At 44.0% G+C, this 14,700-nt stretch overlaps 1 protein-coding gene across 1 annotated transcript in view; it reads left to right on the top strand.

The window, feature by feature from the left end:
* The window catches only part of ACOXL (acyl-CoA oxidase like), a 366,969-nt gene that overhangs the window by 181,253 nt on the left and 171,016 nt on the right, over positions 1–14,700 (top strand). Inside the window, exon 11 of the mRNA XM_069583969.1 lies at positions 3,082–3,198. Within this exon, the coding sequence (XP_069440070.1) occupies positions 3,082–3,198 (117 nt within the window). The remainder of the gene's footprint in view (positions 1–3,081; positions 3,199–14,700) is intronic.

Below are 14,700 nucleotides of genomic sequence, written 5' to 3' on the forward strand. Positions count from 1 at the left end.
GTTGCATCATTTGAACTGTTGCGGCATGTGGGATCTAGTTCCCGGACTGGGGATCAAATCCAGCCCCCCTGCATTGGGAGCTTGGAGTCTTAGCCACTGGACCACCAGGGAAGTCCCTCATTTCTTCTTTTCTTGTCCTTACAAGTAAAACCCAACCCTAAACCAGCAGAGGGTGGGCTTTTGGACATAAGGACAGGGTAGATTGCTCATCTTATTTGCTTCCTCCATCACAGTCGCAACTGCTTCCGGGCTCCCACCCAGTCCTCCAGTGTCTCCCAGCTGCGCTTTTATCAGATCATCTGTGAACAAGCAAACATTCCAAGGAGACACAGAGGGATGAGAGGTGGAGAAGTCAGGTGTGTTGCTGCTGGGAGATGGCAGGACCTTTCATCATCTGTCGCCTCGCTTTCAGTCTTTCCCACCCACTCGCGCCTGGCCAGGCTGGGACACCCGAAGACAGAACAGGCCTGCCCTCAGTGAGCTGTGAGTCTGGCCACAGGTGCTGTTTTAAAACGGTGGTTGTTTAGTCGCTCAGTCGTGTCCCACTCCTTGCAGCTCCATGGACTGTAGCGCACCAGGCTCCTCCATCCATGGGATTCTCCAGGCAAGAGTACTGGAGTGGGTTGCCATTTCCTTCTCCAGGGATCTTCCCGACCCACCGATCGAACCTGCATCCCTTGCGTTGGCAGGCCGTTTCTTTACCACTGAGCCATGAGGGAAGCCCCAGTTTAATATTTTATATTGAATAAAATATAAGTTTAAGGAAATCGGTTAGATATCTAGTAATGTTTAATATCCCCCAAAGTTAATGACAGGTCATACATTCTAACGTGATATGATTTTATCCATGCTGTTAAATGTTTAATTCTAGCCAGTTAAAGGAGTGGGGACAGATGGCATTTGTAGAATAACTTGACATTACCTTGGTACCAGCTTTTGGTCTATGACTGATGTATTGGTTTCAAAATGATCCAGCCAGAGCTGTCGTCCTGCAGACTGTCTGGCTTGCTTGGCAGTGCGCCCTGTTGTGGTCGGGGTGGATGAAGGGCATGGGCAAAGGGAGGGTCCTGCTCCTCGGACAGCCATCCGCAGATGGTGAGACTGTCTGGGGAGCTCTGCTCACAGAAGATGAACCTGCGCTCACAGTGAGCCCCTGTGTGCCTGTGTGAGGTCTGTCTCCACTGCCTCATACCCAGACGCATGGTCAGGTTGTAAATTCTAGGTGCCTTATGAACTAAAAAGGTATAGTGCCCTTGTTTTAATTACAAATAGTAATAGTATTACTATTATTTAATATATATATTTTTTGGTTGTGTGGGTCTTAGTTGTGGCATACAGGAGCTTCGATCTTTGTTGCCACATGAAGGATGTTTTAGTTGTGGCATATGGGATTTAGTTCCCTGACCAGGGATTGACCCCTGGTCTCCTGCATTGGGAGCAGCGAGTCTTAGCCACTGGACTACCAGGGAAGTCCCTGGGAACAATATTAAAGCATGAAATTATAATTAAAAAGGTCAAATATAAAATTTTTTTAATTTGCCGTTTCCTCTTTTTCCTTGAGTAATCCAGTCTTCTTGCCTGGAGAATCTCATGGACAGAGGAACCTGGCAGGGAACAGTCAGGGGTCACAAAGAGTCAGACTTGACTGAATGACTGACCACAGCAGCAGCAACTGACGGGTACCTTCATGTCTCTGGGGCTGCAGCAGGCTGCCCGTTGGATGACCTAGCATGAATGCTCCTCTCCTGTGTACGTGTGCACAGGTTTGTGTGCACATGTGCATGTGTATGTGTGTGAAATATTTCAAAAATAACATTAAAGTTGGGATTGTCCACAGACAGGAGGCTGCCAAGCCCAGATTGTAGAGCATCAGTTTGCACGGAGCAGGGGGTGATCTAGACAAGCCAGGCTCTTGCCGTATGCAGCCATGGGATTCTGTATGCTTAACTGCTGGGCGATGTCTGGGGACCAGCCTACCGCACTTTGCAAGCAGCTTGAAGCAGGGCCTCTGTTCACCCCTGCATAGCTGCATGAGAGAGAAAGGCAGTCAGGCAGGGCTTCCCTGGCAGTCCAGTGGTTAAAACTTCTTGCAGTGCAGGGGGTAAGGGTTCGCTCCCTGCTTGAGGAGCTAAGATCCCACAGGAACCAAAACATAAAACAAGCAATATTGTAACAAATTCAATAAAGACTCAAAAAAAAAAGTTATAAAAAGAGAGAGGGAGAGGCAGTGCTGTGCACAGAGTTTAAGGCAGGATGGAGAGATCTCCTTTCCCACGAGAAACTCCAGGGGGGATGCAATGGGCTGAAATAATGACCTGCCTGCGAATCTGACAGAAGCTCCAGAGTTCATTGCCTCCTCGTTGAGTCCTTTTGAAATATGTTCTGGGGTATGTCAGAAACAGTAAAACTGAATAATTAATGATCACAAGGCACTAGGAACTATAAAATGCCATGTAAATGTTAAGGTGTAAAAATTACTCTGTGGATTAAATAGATAACTTTGCTATAAAAATTTCCATGGTGGGAAGGTTAATTTCCAGAGGAGGTGAAAAGCTTTTTGTTGGGCTGTCTTCAGAAACTCTTGATATCTTGTTATCTTAACTCTGTTTGAGAAGACTCAGGCATTCTGTTATCTGAAGTTGCTGTTCAGTTGCTCAGTCGTGTCTGACTCTTTGTGACCCCAGGGACTGCAACACACGTTTACTATCTCCTTAAGTTTGCTTAATCTCATGTCCATTGAGTTGGTGATGCCAGCCAACCATCTCATCCTTTGTTGCCCCCCTTCTTCTCGTACCTTCATGAGAAGATCCCAGCATCGGGATCTTTTCTAACGTGTCATCTCTTTGCATCAGGTGGCCAAAGTATTGGAGCTTCAGCATCAGCCCTTCCAATGAATATACAGTGATTATTTCCTTTAGAAATAACTGGTTTGATTTCCTTGCTGTCCAAGGGACTCTCAAGAGTCTTCTCCAGCACCATGTTAGAAAATATCAATTCTGAATTATTTAAAGGCAAATGAGTGTTTGTGATGAAATTGCCTGTTAGATTTTGGTAAAGTTGTGTCTGTTTGCTTCTCTCTAGCCGGAGGCAGTTTGGACCCAAAGCCAGGGAAGAGGTCAAGATTATTGAGCACCAAACGCAGACCCTGCGGCTGATGCCTCATCTGGCCACTGCCTTGGCCCTGACCTTCGCCGGCAGGTGAGATGGCTCCAGGGGTTTCCCTCTCTCCAAGTGAGCCTGTGGTTTCATTAATAGGTGGGGCAGGAGAGGTAGGCAGAGGCTTTCCTTTTTTTTCCTTTTTTCTTAAAAATTGTATTATTTAAAAAAGTTTACTTGTAACTGAGAAGACTCCTAAGAGTCCCTTGGACAGCAATGAGATCAAAATCACTCCGTCCTAAAGAAAATCAGCCCTGAATATTCATTGGAAGGACTGATGCTGAAGCTGAAGCTTGAATACTTTGGCCACCTGATGCGAAGAGCTGACTCATTGGAAAAGACCCTGATGCTGGGAAAGACTGGGGGCAGGAGGAGAAGGGGATGACAGAGGATGAGATGGTTGGATAGCATCACTGATTCAATGGACATGAACTTGGGCAAACTTCAGGAGATGGTGAGGGACAGGGAGGCCTAGCATGCTTCAGGCCATGGGCTCGCAAAGAGCCAAACACGACTTGGTGGCTGAATGGCAGCAGCAGTCTTAACTGCAAACACAAAGCATCTGTGGTTAAACTCTAGTGTCAGGTTAGACCTGACATTGAATCTTGATAGTCTGTGTGTCCTGATGAACAGGAGCCATGAAGAATTTGGGAAGACTCAGACTGATGTTTTTCCAGAGTTTCTGAAAGAAACAGACTCAACCCATTAAAACTTTTCTGCCTCTGAAAAAGGTTCTGTTTATACTACTATTTTCAAAACTAGGTCAAGGTGTGTACACTGATGTGTTTGCAGGGGCTTGGGGGCATCACTACTGAATGAAAGAGCAGTAATCGTGCTATCAAGTCAGGAGAGCTTCACATGGTACAGCTGGCTCTTACCTATGTCTCATAAGCCCCAGATGTTGTCTGGGCAGTTGTATGTCATCACCGCATTGTGAGTATCAGAAATTCAGGGATTTGCCTGAGACTGTGGCTTGGTGGTAAAGAATCTGCCTGCAGTGCAGGAGACACAAGGTCCCTGGGTAGTGAGTAGGTATGTGTCTAACTGTATAAGAAGTTACCGGTTTTTCAGAAAGTTAGTACCATTTTATACTCTCTCATGCGATGTGTGAGTGTTTCAGCTGCTCTGCGTCCTTGCCAGCCATTGTTATTTTAACATTTTGTCTTGTTTTCTTTTAATTTTTTTGTCTTTCTAACAGGTATAATTTTATTACCCTAGTACATAATGGACTTCCCTGATAGTTCAGTTGGTAAAGAATCCATCTGAAATTCAAGAGACACCAGTTTGATTCCTGGGTCCAGAAGATGCCCTGGAGAAGGGAAAGGCTACCGCCTACTCCAGTACTCTGGCCTGAAGAATCCCATGGACTGTATAGTCCATAGGTTCACAAAGAGTCGGACACAACTGAGCAAAATGATGCTGAGTATCTTTTCATGTGCTTGCCTGCTATCTGTGTATTTTCTTTGGTGGAAGAAAATCAGTTCGTTAACCCATTTTTAAATTGGGTTGCTTATTTTTTTATTGTTAAGTCTGAGAGTTCTCTATATATTCTGGACAGAGTCTTTGGTATCACATATGTGATTTGTGTCTTCTCCTGGCCTGTCACTTTCCTTTTTATCCTCTTAAAAGTGTCTTGATCAGAGCAATAGTTTTAATTTTTATTTGACTTAATAGCTTTAAATTTTGATTTGTCTTGGAATTGAGTGATGTGAGTTTTTCTTTCTCCGAATTGTTTCGGCTCTTCTCAATGCTTTTTTGCCTTTTTGTACACATGTTAGTATCGTCTTGTAAATATCTACAAGATGGCTGACATTTTGCTTGAGATTGTGTTGAATCTATAGATCAAACTGGGGAGAATTAACTTCTTCATATTGAGACTTCCAGTTCATGAACACTGGGTTATCTCTCCGTTTTAAAAATTATTCTTACATTTCTACTCCAGTGTTTTGTAGTTTGTATATTTTATATAATATACATACTTATATATGTACAAACTTATACAACTAATTAAAAGAAGCATTTTAATTAGTTATATAAATATATACATGTGTATTTACACATATAAATATATATAACTAATTAAAATACACATATAATAAACACATATTTATATATGTATATATTTATGCAACTAATTTGTATCTATTTAAATATTATATTTATGTATAATTATATCACTGCAGATGGTAACTGCAGCCATGAAATAAAAAGACACTTGCTCCTTGGAAGAAAAGTTATGACCAACCTATACAGCTTATTAAAAAGCAGAGACATTACTTTGCCAACAAATGTCCGTCTAGTCAAGGCTATGGTTTTTCCAGTAGTCATGTATGGATGTGAGAGTTGGAGTATAAAGAAAGATGAGCACTGAAGAATGGATGCTTTTGAACTGTGGTGTTGGAGAAGACTCTTGAGAGTCCCTTGGACTACAAGGAGATCCAACCAGTCCATCCTAAAGGAAGTCAGTCTTGAATATTCATTGAATATTCAGCACTGATGGTGAAGTTGAAACTCTAGTACTTTGGCCACTGATGTGAAGAACGGACTCATTGGAAAAGACCCTGATACTGGGAAAGACTGAAGACAGGAGGAGAAGGGGACGGCAGAGGATGAGATGGTTGGATGGCATCACCGACTCAATGGACATGAGTTTAAGTAAACTCCAGGAGTTGGTGATTGACAGGGAGGCCTGGCGTGCTGCAGTCCATGGGGTCGCAAAGAGTTGGACATGACTGAGCAACTGAACTGAACTTATATATATATATATATGTATATATATATATAGCTTTATATATATCTTATACACAGTATCAATAGTGTATTTGCAAAGCAGAAATAGAGACACAGATGTAGAGAAGAAATGTATGAATACCAAGGAGGAATTGGGGGGTGTGAAGAATTGGGAGATTGGGATCGGCACATATACATTCCTGATATTTTGTTCTCTCTCTCTTTCTCTCCCCTTCATCAGTTTGCATAGGTTTATCAATGACACTGTTTTTTCAAAAAACAGATTGAATGCAGTTGGCTTTCTCTATTGTTTTTCTGCTTTCGATTTTATTGGGATCTACTTCAATGTTGATTATTCCTTTCCTTCTGCTTGCTCTGCTTTAATTTGCTCTCTCTCTCTCCCAAGGCTTTGGGGCCTGCCTTCTTGCCTAATCATTTAGTACAAATTTTTTTCTCTAAGCCTCACTTTAGCTAGATCCCTCTGCTTTTGATATGCTCTATTTTCATTTTCACTTTTGTTCAGTTCAAAGCTTCTGCTTTGACTTCTTTGGTTATTTAGAAGTGCTATTGTAGGACTTCTAGCACAAGAATATCTTATGAAAGATTGTGTTCTTTCAAACTTAAGGCCCAGGACACACACACACACACACACACACACACACACACGAATCTAATAAGTTCCATGTTGTGAAGAATATGTCTTCTGTTATGGTTGGGAGGATGGTTCTATAAATGTCCATTAGGTTAAGTTGGTTTATTGTGCTCTGCAGACCACGCACATCCTTACTGCTTTTCTGCCTCTTGTTCTAAGAGAACCATACAGATTTGCCTATTTCTTCTTTCAGTTTTTATTAGTTTCTGTCTCTAGTATTTTGCCATTTTTAAGATGCATGTGCATGTAAGGATTATTGTAGTTTCTTGGACACTTGATCCCTTTATCATCATGTAATTTTTCTCTTAATCCTTGAAAACATTCCTTGTCCTGAAATCTGTTTTGTCATATTACAGCTACTCCATGTTCCTTTGACTTAGTGTTTCATAGTACATCTTTATCATACATTTGTTTTTAACCTGGACATCCATTTGAAGTGGGTTTCTTTATAAAACAGAGGATAGTTAGGTCTTCGGAGAAGGCAATGGCACCCCACTCCAGTACTCTCGCCTAGAAAATCCCATGGATGGAGGAGCTTGGTGGGCTGCAGTCCATGGGGTTGCTAAGAGTCGGACACGACTGAGCAACTTCACTTTCACTTTTCACTTTCGTGCATTGGAGAAGGAAATGGCAACCCACTCCAGTGTTCTTGCCTGGAGAATCCCAGGGACGGGGGAGCCTGGTGGGCTGCTGTCTATGGGGTCGCACAGAGTTGGACACGACTGAAGCGACTTAGCAGCAGCAGCAGCAGTTAGGTCTTGAATTTTTTTTTTAAATCTAACTTGAAAATCTCTGACTTTTAGCTGTTGTTTAGACCAATTGCATTTAAAGTGATTTGTTGATATGTTTGGATTAGTAGACAGCTGATTTTTATTTTTTCCATCTGTTTTTTGTTACTTTTCCCTTTATTCTGCCTGCTCTTACATTGAATGAATATTGCTTATTATTCCATTTTATCTCCTTGATTGACATTATTTATACTTCTTTTGAAAATATAATTGTTGACCCAGGGTTTTTAGTACACATCCTTAGTGAATTAGAGTCTACATTAAACTATTATCTTGCCTCCCTTGTAGTGTTAGGACCTTAAACAGGGTATTCCCAATTCCTCCCTTGCATCCTTTTCCTGCTATTGTTGTCACATAATTTACTTTAAAATATGCTGCAAATATGCAGTGCATTGCTACTGATTTTCTTATACATAGTCATGTTTTAGATCAATTAAAAATAAGTAAAATAGAATTTTTTTTTACCTTTCTTTATTCAGTTGCCAACATTGTTAATTTAGTTGTGTAGATCCAAATTTCTAATTGATACCATATTTGTTCTGCCTGAAGAATTTCTAACATTTCTTGTAAAAATAGGTCTGCTAGCAATGAACTCACCCCATTTTTTTGGAGAAAGTCTTTATTTCTCTCTCTCTCTCTCTTTTTTTTTTTTTTTTTTTAAAAAAAGACATTAGCGGCATACCCAGAATTCTGGGTTGATAGTTTATTTTTCTTTGAGCATCTTAACAATGTCACTGTATAGGCTTATTTTTTTCCATTTTATTTATTTAAGTTAAAGTACAGTTGCTTTACAATGTTGTGTTAGTTTCTGCTGTACAACAACATGAAACAGCCATGTGTATACATATTTCCCTTCCCTCTTGAGCCTTGTTCACACCCCACCATCCCACCCCTCTATGTTCTATAATCTTCTTGATTCACATGAAAAAACAGCCGTCATTTTTCTGTCTGTTTCCCTGTATTTGCAGTATATTCCCACTTTAACTGCTTTTAGGAGTTTCTCTTGTTCTTTGATTTTCAGGCTTTGATTATGTTGGCCTAGGTGTGGTTTTGTGGTTTTGTATGTCTGTGCTGTTTGGAGTTTGTTGAGCCTCTGGGATCTGTGGGTTGAAGTTTCTCATAAAATTTGGAAATATTTTGGCCATTATTTCTTTAAATTTTTCTTCTGCCTCTTTCTTTCTTTCCCTCTACACAGATGTTAACCTGCTTCATATTGTCCTACGTGTCACTGAAGTTATGTTCTTTTTTTAAATAGATACTTCAATTTGGATAATGTCCATTGATCTGTCTTCAAGTTTTCTGACTCTTTTGTACACAATGTCCAATCTGCTAAAAAGCGCTGATCCCTCCCTGGAATTCTGTTCATCAAGGCTCCTCAAAGCTTTTGTTCTTTGGCGGCACTTTGGGAAAATATGATTTTTATTTTATCCACTTTCTTTCTATTATTAAGGTACCAACTGTTTCTGGTGTCCTTTTATATCTTAGCCCTGTGACATTTCTTTTACCCTTACTGATGTCATCTGAAATTGTCGCTAACTCTCTACAAAATGTTGTTGTTCAGTCACTCGGTCATGTCTGACTCTTTGGGACCCCATGGATGGCAGCACGCCAGGCTTCCTTCGCATTCTATCACTATCTCCTGGAGTTTCAAACTCATGTCTGTTGAGTCAATGATGCCATCCAACCATCTCATCCTCTGTTGTCCCCTTCTCCTCCTGCCCTCAATCTTTCCCAGCATCCGGGTCTTTTCCAATGAGTCGGTTCTTTGAATCGGGTGGGTAACGTATTGGAGCTTCAGCTGTAGCATGAGTCCTTCCAATGAATATTCAGGGTTGATTTCCTTTAGGATTGACTGGTTTGCTCTCCTTGCAGTCTAAAGAACTCTCAAGAGTCTTCTCCAACAGCACAGTTCAAAGACCTCACACACCCCTTTTGATCTTACACTTCCTGACTTGCTTCAACTGAGCCAGATAATTCTTGACACAAAGGTTGGTTTTCAGTGATTCTCTGATGTGCTTTTTAAAAACTACAGACTCTCTGCACCTACTCCCATGATTCAGATTCACCTGATCTAGGGAGCATCCTAAGGAATCCAGAGTTATTATGCTCTTAAGTTCCTTGGTGATTCTTATGAGCAGCCAGAGCTGAGAATTGCAGGAACTTTTTAAGGGAGTTTCCTAGCATGACCTGGAAATAATTTTCACTAATAGTTAAGAAGCAGCAGTATTAAGTTATCATGAACATTTATGGGTGGATCAAAATAACTTGACAATGAAACCTAAGAATGTTTTGCATGCCTGCCAAAAACAAACAAAATTTTTCCTTTGAATTTTTTGCCCAGTGGGATTTGTGATATTATGAAGAGGGAAGGGTGTCTATAAATTCTTAATCTACAACTGACAAATCCGTGACAAAAGAAGTTACTGGACCACATAACAAATGGGCCCTAGATAGTCCACATTGATAAGTTTACATGTATATATAAACACATACACATATTTGTATGCATGTGTATGTAAGTTTATATATATACACATATAAACATGCATCTTTATATATAACAAAAGTGTTGTATGTATCTACATATTTCCTTTTTCTTCAGCTCCATCTTTATTATTTATTTATTGTAAAAATAATAGTTATACTTTATTTTTATTTGGGGTATAGTTGCTTTTACAATGTTGTGTTAGTCTCTGCTCTACAATGAAGTGAATCACCTTGAAGGATACATACGTCCCGTCCCTTTGGGTTTCCCCTTCCCCTCATTCTGCACATCTAGGTCACCGCAGAGCACCGAGCTGAGCTCCCTGCGCTTTATGGCAAGCTCCTGCCAGCTATCTATTTTACAGTAGTGTATGTAGGCATGTCAATCCTCATTGCCCAGTGTGTTCCACCCTGTCCTTGCCCCCTGTGCCCACATGTCTGTTCTTTATGTTTGTGTCTCTATTCCTGCCCTAGAAATAAGTTCATTTGCACCATTTTTCTAGATTCCCCAGATATGCACTGATATACAATCCTTGTTCTTCTCCTTCTAATTTACTTCATTCTGTATGACTGTTTCTAGGTCCATCACCACTACAGTTGATTCAATTTCATTTCTTGGAGAAGGAAATGGCAACCCACTCCAGCATTCTTGCCTGGAGAATCCCGTGGATGGAGGAGCCTGGAGGGCTACAGTCCATGGGGTCGCAAAGAGTCGGACACGACTGAGTGACTTCACTTTCACTAAACATCATATACCTTGATTTTGTAAGAACTGTGTTGCCACTGTCACTAAAGTTTAAAATTTCCCTCGATTTTTAGGCAGACACTCCTCAAAGGCCAACATCAGAGAAACAGAGACCACAGTTCTAGTTTTAGGTGTCAGGGGAGACTCAAGAGGTAATAAATGAAAGTGAAAAAGTGAAAGTGAGAGTGTTAGCCACTCAGTCATGTCCGACACTTTGTGACCCCACAGACTGCAGCCCATCAGGGTCCTCTGTCCATGGAATTCTCCAGGCAAGAAGACTAGAGTGGGTTGCCCTTCCTTTCTCCAGAGGCTCTTCCTGACCCAGGGATCGAACGTGGGTCTCCGACATTGCAGGCTGATTCTTTACCATCTGAGCCACTAGGGAAACCCCAATAAATGGAAATTAAGTGGTAAATAGAAAAATCACAGGACCACGTGTCACACATGAGTGAGGTAGTGTTGAACAGGGCACATCAGACATGCTCACCACACTTTCAATCTAATTGCCCCTGCTGCTGCTGCTGCTAAGTCGCTTCAGTTGTGTCCGACTCTGTGTGACCCCATAGATGGCAGCCCACCAGGCTCTGCCGTCCCTGGGATTCTCCAGGCAAGAACACTGGAGTGGGTTGCCATTTCCTTCTCCGATGCATAAAAGTGAAAAGTGAAAGTGAAGTTGCTCAGTAGTGCCCGACTCTTAGCGGCCCCATGGACTGCAGCCTACCAGGCTCCTCTGCCACGGGATTTTCCAGGCAAGAGTGCTGGAGTGGGAATTGGCCCCAGGACCTCCCTGATTTTCATGACCTTTACCTCCTCTGGCCCTCAGTGGCCTCTGGTCCAGTTCAGTGTCCCCAGTGTGGCTCTGTTGTTCCCTGCCTTGTTTTCCTTCTCTCTGTCCCCCAGTAGCAGTAGGAGGTGGACCCACTGAAAATCTGGTTAAAGGAATCCCCGGGACAAAGTGCCACAACTGTGGGGAGAGATTGTCTGTGTTTTAAAACAATGCTGAAAAGAAGGTGGTATTCCTGTGACAAAGTCTGGCTTTCCTATTTCTCTCTCATTTACCAACCCTATTGCTTCTCCTCCTGGTAAGGAAATAGTTTAATAAAGTTGGTTGTTACATGACAAAATTTAATGCTAAGTACCTCTCCCCAACACCCCACTTTAAAAAAAATTATTTTTAAAGTTTGGCTGCACCAGGTCTTAGCTGCAGGGTGTGTGTGCCTGTGAGCTCAGTCATGTCTGACTCTTTGTGACGCCAGGGATTGTAACCCCCCAGGCTCCTCTGTCCATGGGATTTTTCGGACAAGAATACTAGAGTGGGTTGCCATTTCCTCCTCCAAGGGATCTTCCTGACCCAGGGATCGAACCCACAGCTCCTGCATTGGCAGGTGGATTCTTCACTGAGCCACCCAGAATCTACCTCCCTGATAAGGGATCAAACCTGAGTCCCCTGCATTGTGAGTGTGAAGTCTTAGCCACTGGGCCATTAGGGAAGTCTCCCCAAACACCCCGCTTTTTAAAAACTAAGATTATCAAAACTTGGTTACAGGTTCCTTCTTCCAGTTCCTGTGGGCATTGTTCTACCAGTCAACTGACTTCAGTTTCAGGGTCTGGGTAACCTGAGGTTGGATGGGTTAGATGTTTGTTCAGTGCACTGGGTTCCATTCAAGTGTAGAGAAACAGTTGTGAGGGTCCAGACCTGCGGGTGTATGTGGCTGGAGTTAGGTGATCAGGGAAAACACCCCACCGGCCAGGCTCAGCAGCCCTGCCTCTCTCTTCCCATCTAGTGTAATCAAAGCGCAAAGAGTCAGAGCTTCACATCCTAGTAAAATGCAGGTCATGGAAGTGAATGGGACAGCTTCTTGCAGGGCGCATCACATGTGTCCATGTCATCAGCGGTTGTATGGCCCCCTGCTAGTAGGGCTGCCAGGTAGATTGCGGTCTCCCAGTTAACTCTGAGTTTCAGATGGCTGACACACGGTTTTGTAGTCTCAGTGTGTTCCCAGGACTGCAACAGGGAGCGTGCTCTTAAACTAAAGATTAAGCACTGTTTATCTGAAATTCAGATTTTCCTGGGCGTGCTCTGCTTCTCTTTGTTGAATCTGGCAGTCTTGCTGGAGTCAGACGTGGTCCCTGCCACGTGGACCTTTGCTGCTTCGTCTGGGTTTTGACAGTAGCGGGTTGGTAAGCGGATCTGGTTCCCAGATCCTTCTCCTTGCCCATTGCCTCTGCAAGTCTGGAGATGGGGTGGGCCTGCTTGGGCCTTAGCAAGCCCCCCGCCCCCCAGCCCACTCCACTCATGTCTTCTTGGCCTTGACAAAGAGGGGACAGAACCGGATGTCCTTTGGCACTTGCTTGCTCTAGAAGAGGCAGGACACATCTCCCACCTGGCTGCTCAGCTGCCAGGCAGAGCCGACTCAATAGGGAGGGGGCTGGCTCAATGGGGGTGGCTGTTCCAGGTGATGGGGGCCCCCTGAGGACCCTGCCAGGTCTTCCTCCCTCCTCTCCCCCTCCTCCCCTGATGTGTGGCAGGTCCCTCTCTAGGTCTGAGGACTTGAGAGCCAACAGAACCGTCACAGCCCTGCTGGGGTGGCCCCATGGCCAGGAAAACAGGTGGCCCGTGTCCCTGTGGCTGTGCTTGCCCATCTCTGGGTCACTTCTTATCCTTGGTGGGGCCCCTTCCCATGCTGGGGCTCCAGTGTCTTCCACGCATCCTGGCTCAGGGCTGTGCCCATGGGCTCCTGGCACCCGGGCCTTACTGAACCTCTGTGTTCTCACTCACTATGACAGTAATTAGCGATTGTGATGGGAATGTTTCTGTTGGTGTTTAGTCGCTAAGTCGTGTCTGACTCATTGAGACCCCATGGATTGTAGCCCGCCAAGACTCCTCTGTCCATGGGATTTCCCAGGCAAGATTAATGGAGTGAGTTGCCCTGCCCTCCTCCAGGGGCTCTTCCCAACTCAGGGATTGAACCCGTGTCTCCTGCAGTGACAGGCAGCTTCTTTACTGCTCAGCCGCCAGGGAAGCCCGTGTGGTGGGAATACATGCCCATAACTAGATGCTGTGTGGCCGCTACCCCAAGACATCTCAGACTTTCCACTCCCATCCTGCCAGTCATCACATTCTGGCCATTTTTCCTTCTACTGTGAAATCACCTAAAGCTCACCGTCTCCAGCATCTTGCCAGCTCCCTCTCTTGGCTCTGTGCACCCCACGTCCAGCCTGGCCCCGGTCAAATCCATTCTCCACAAGCTCCATACCTGAGATGAAATCTGAATTCTTACCTGCCTGCTGGGACCCTCCCATGGGCTCTCTCTGTGTTTTGCACTGGAAGAAACTTGCTCCCTCATGTGGTGCCCGGAGCACCTTCACCTGCCTGGCCCCTAAGACCCCCAACCCACCTGTCACCTCTTCAGTCCTTCACCCAGGCCTGGATCAGCCTATTTCCTGCTTCAGCCTTTCTTACAGGCAGCCTCCCCCCTCGTCCCACCACTCACCTCTCACATCTTTGCCTCCCATCACCTGGTAGCTCATAGTCACCCTTCAAGACACAGTTCAGGTTGTCATGTGCCCTAACTCACCTTCTTCCCTGAGCCCCTCCTGGAATTTGTTGTCGTTCAGTCACTAAGTCATGTCTGACTCTTTGAGACCGCATGGACTGCAGTACGCCAGGCTCCTCTGTCCTCCACTAAGGACAGACTCCTCCTGGAGTTTGCTCAGATTCCTGTCCACTGGGTTGGTGATGCTGTCTAACCACCTCATCCTCTGTCGTCCCCCTCTCCTCTTGCCCTCAATCTTTCCCAGCATCTGGGTCTTTCCCAATGAGTTGGCTCTTTGCATCAGGTGGCCAAAGTATTGGAACTTCACCATCCATCCTTCCAATGAATGTTCAGTGTTGATTTCCTTTAGGATTGACTGGTTTGAATTCCTTGTTATCCAAGGGATTCTCAAGAGTCTTCTCCAGCACCACAGTTCAAAAGCATCAATTCTTTGGCACTCAGCCTTCCTTACAATCCAACTCTCACATTCATACGTGACTACTGGAAAAGCCATAGCTTTGACTATACTTACCTTTCTGTTGGCAAAGTGATATCTCTGCTTTTTAAGATGCTATCTAGGTTTGTCATAGCTTTCCTTCCAAAGAGCAA

Source organism: Ovis canadensis, chromosome 3 (genome assembly GCF_042477335.2).
Source record: "Ovis canadensis isolate MfBH-ARS-UI-01 breed Bighorn chromosome 3, ARS-UI_OviCan_v2, whole genome shotgun sequence".
Taxonomy (NCBI): domain Eukaryota; kingdom Metazoa; phylum Chordata; class Mammalia; order Artiodactyla; family Bovidae; genus Ovis; species Ovis canadensis.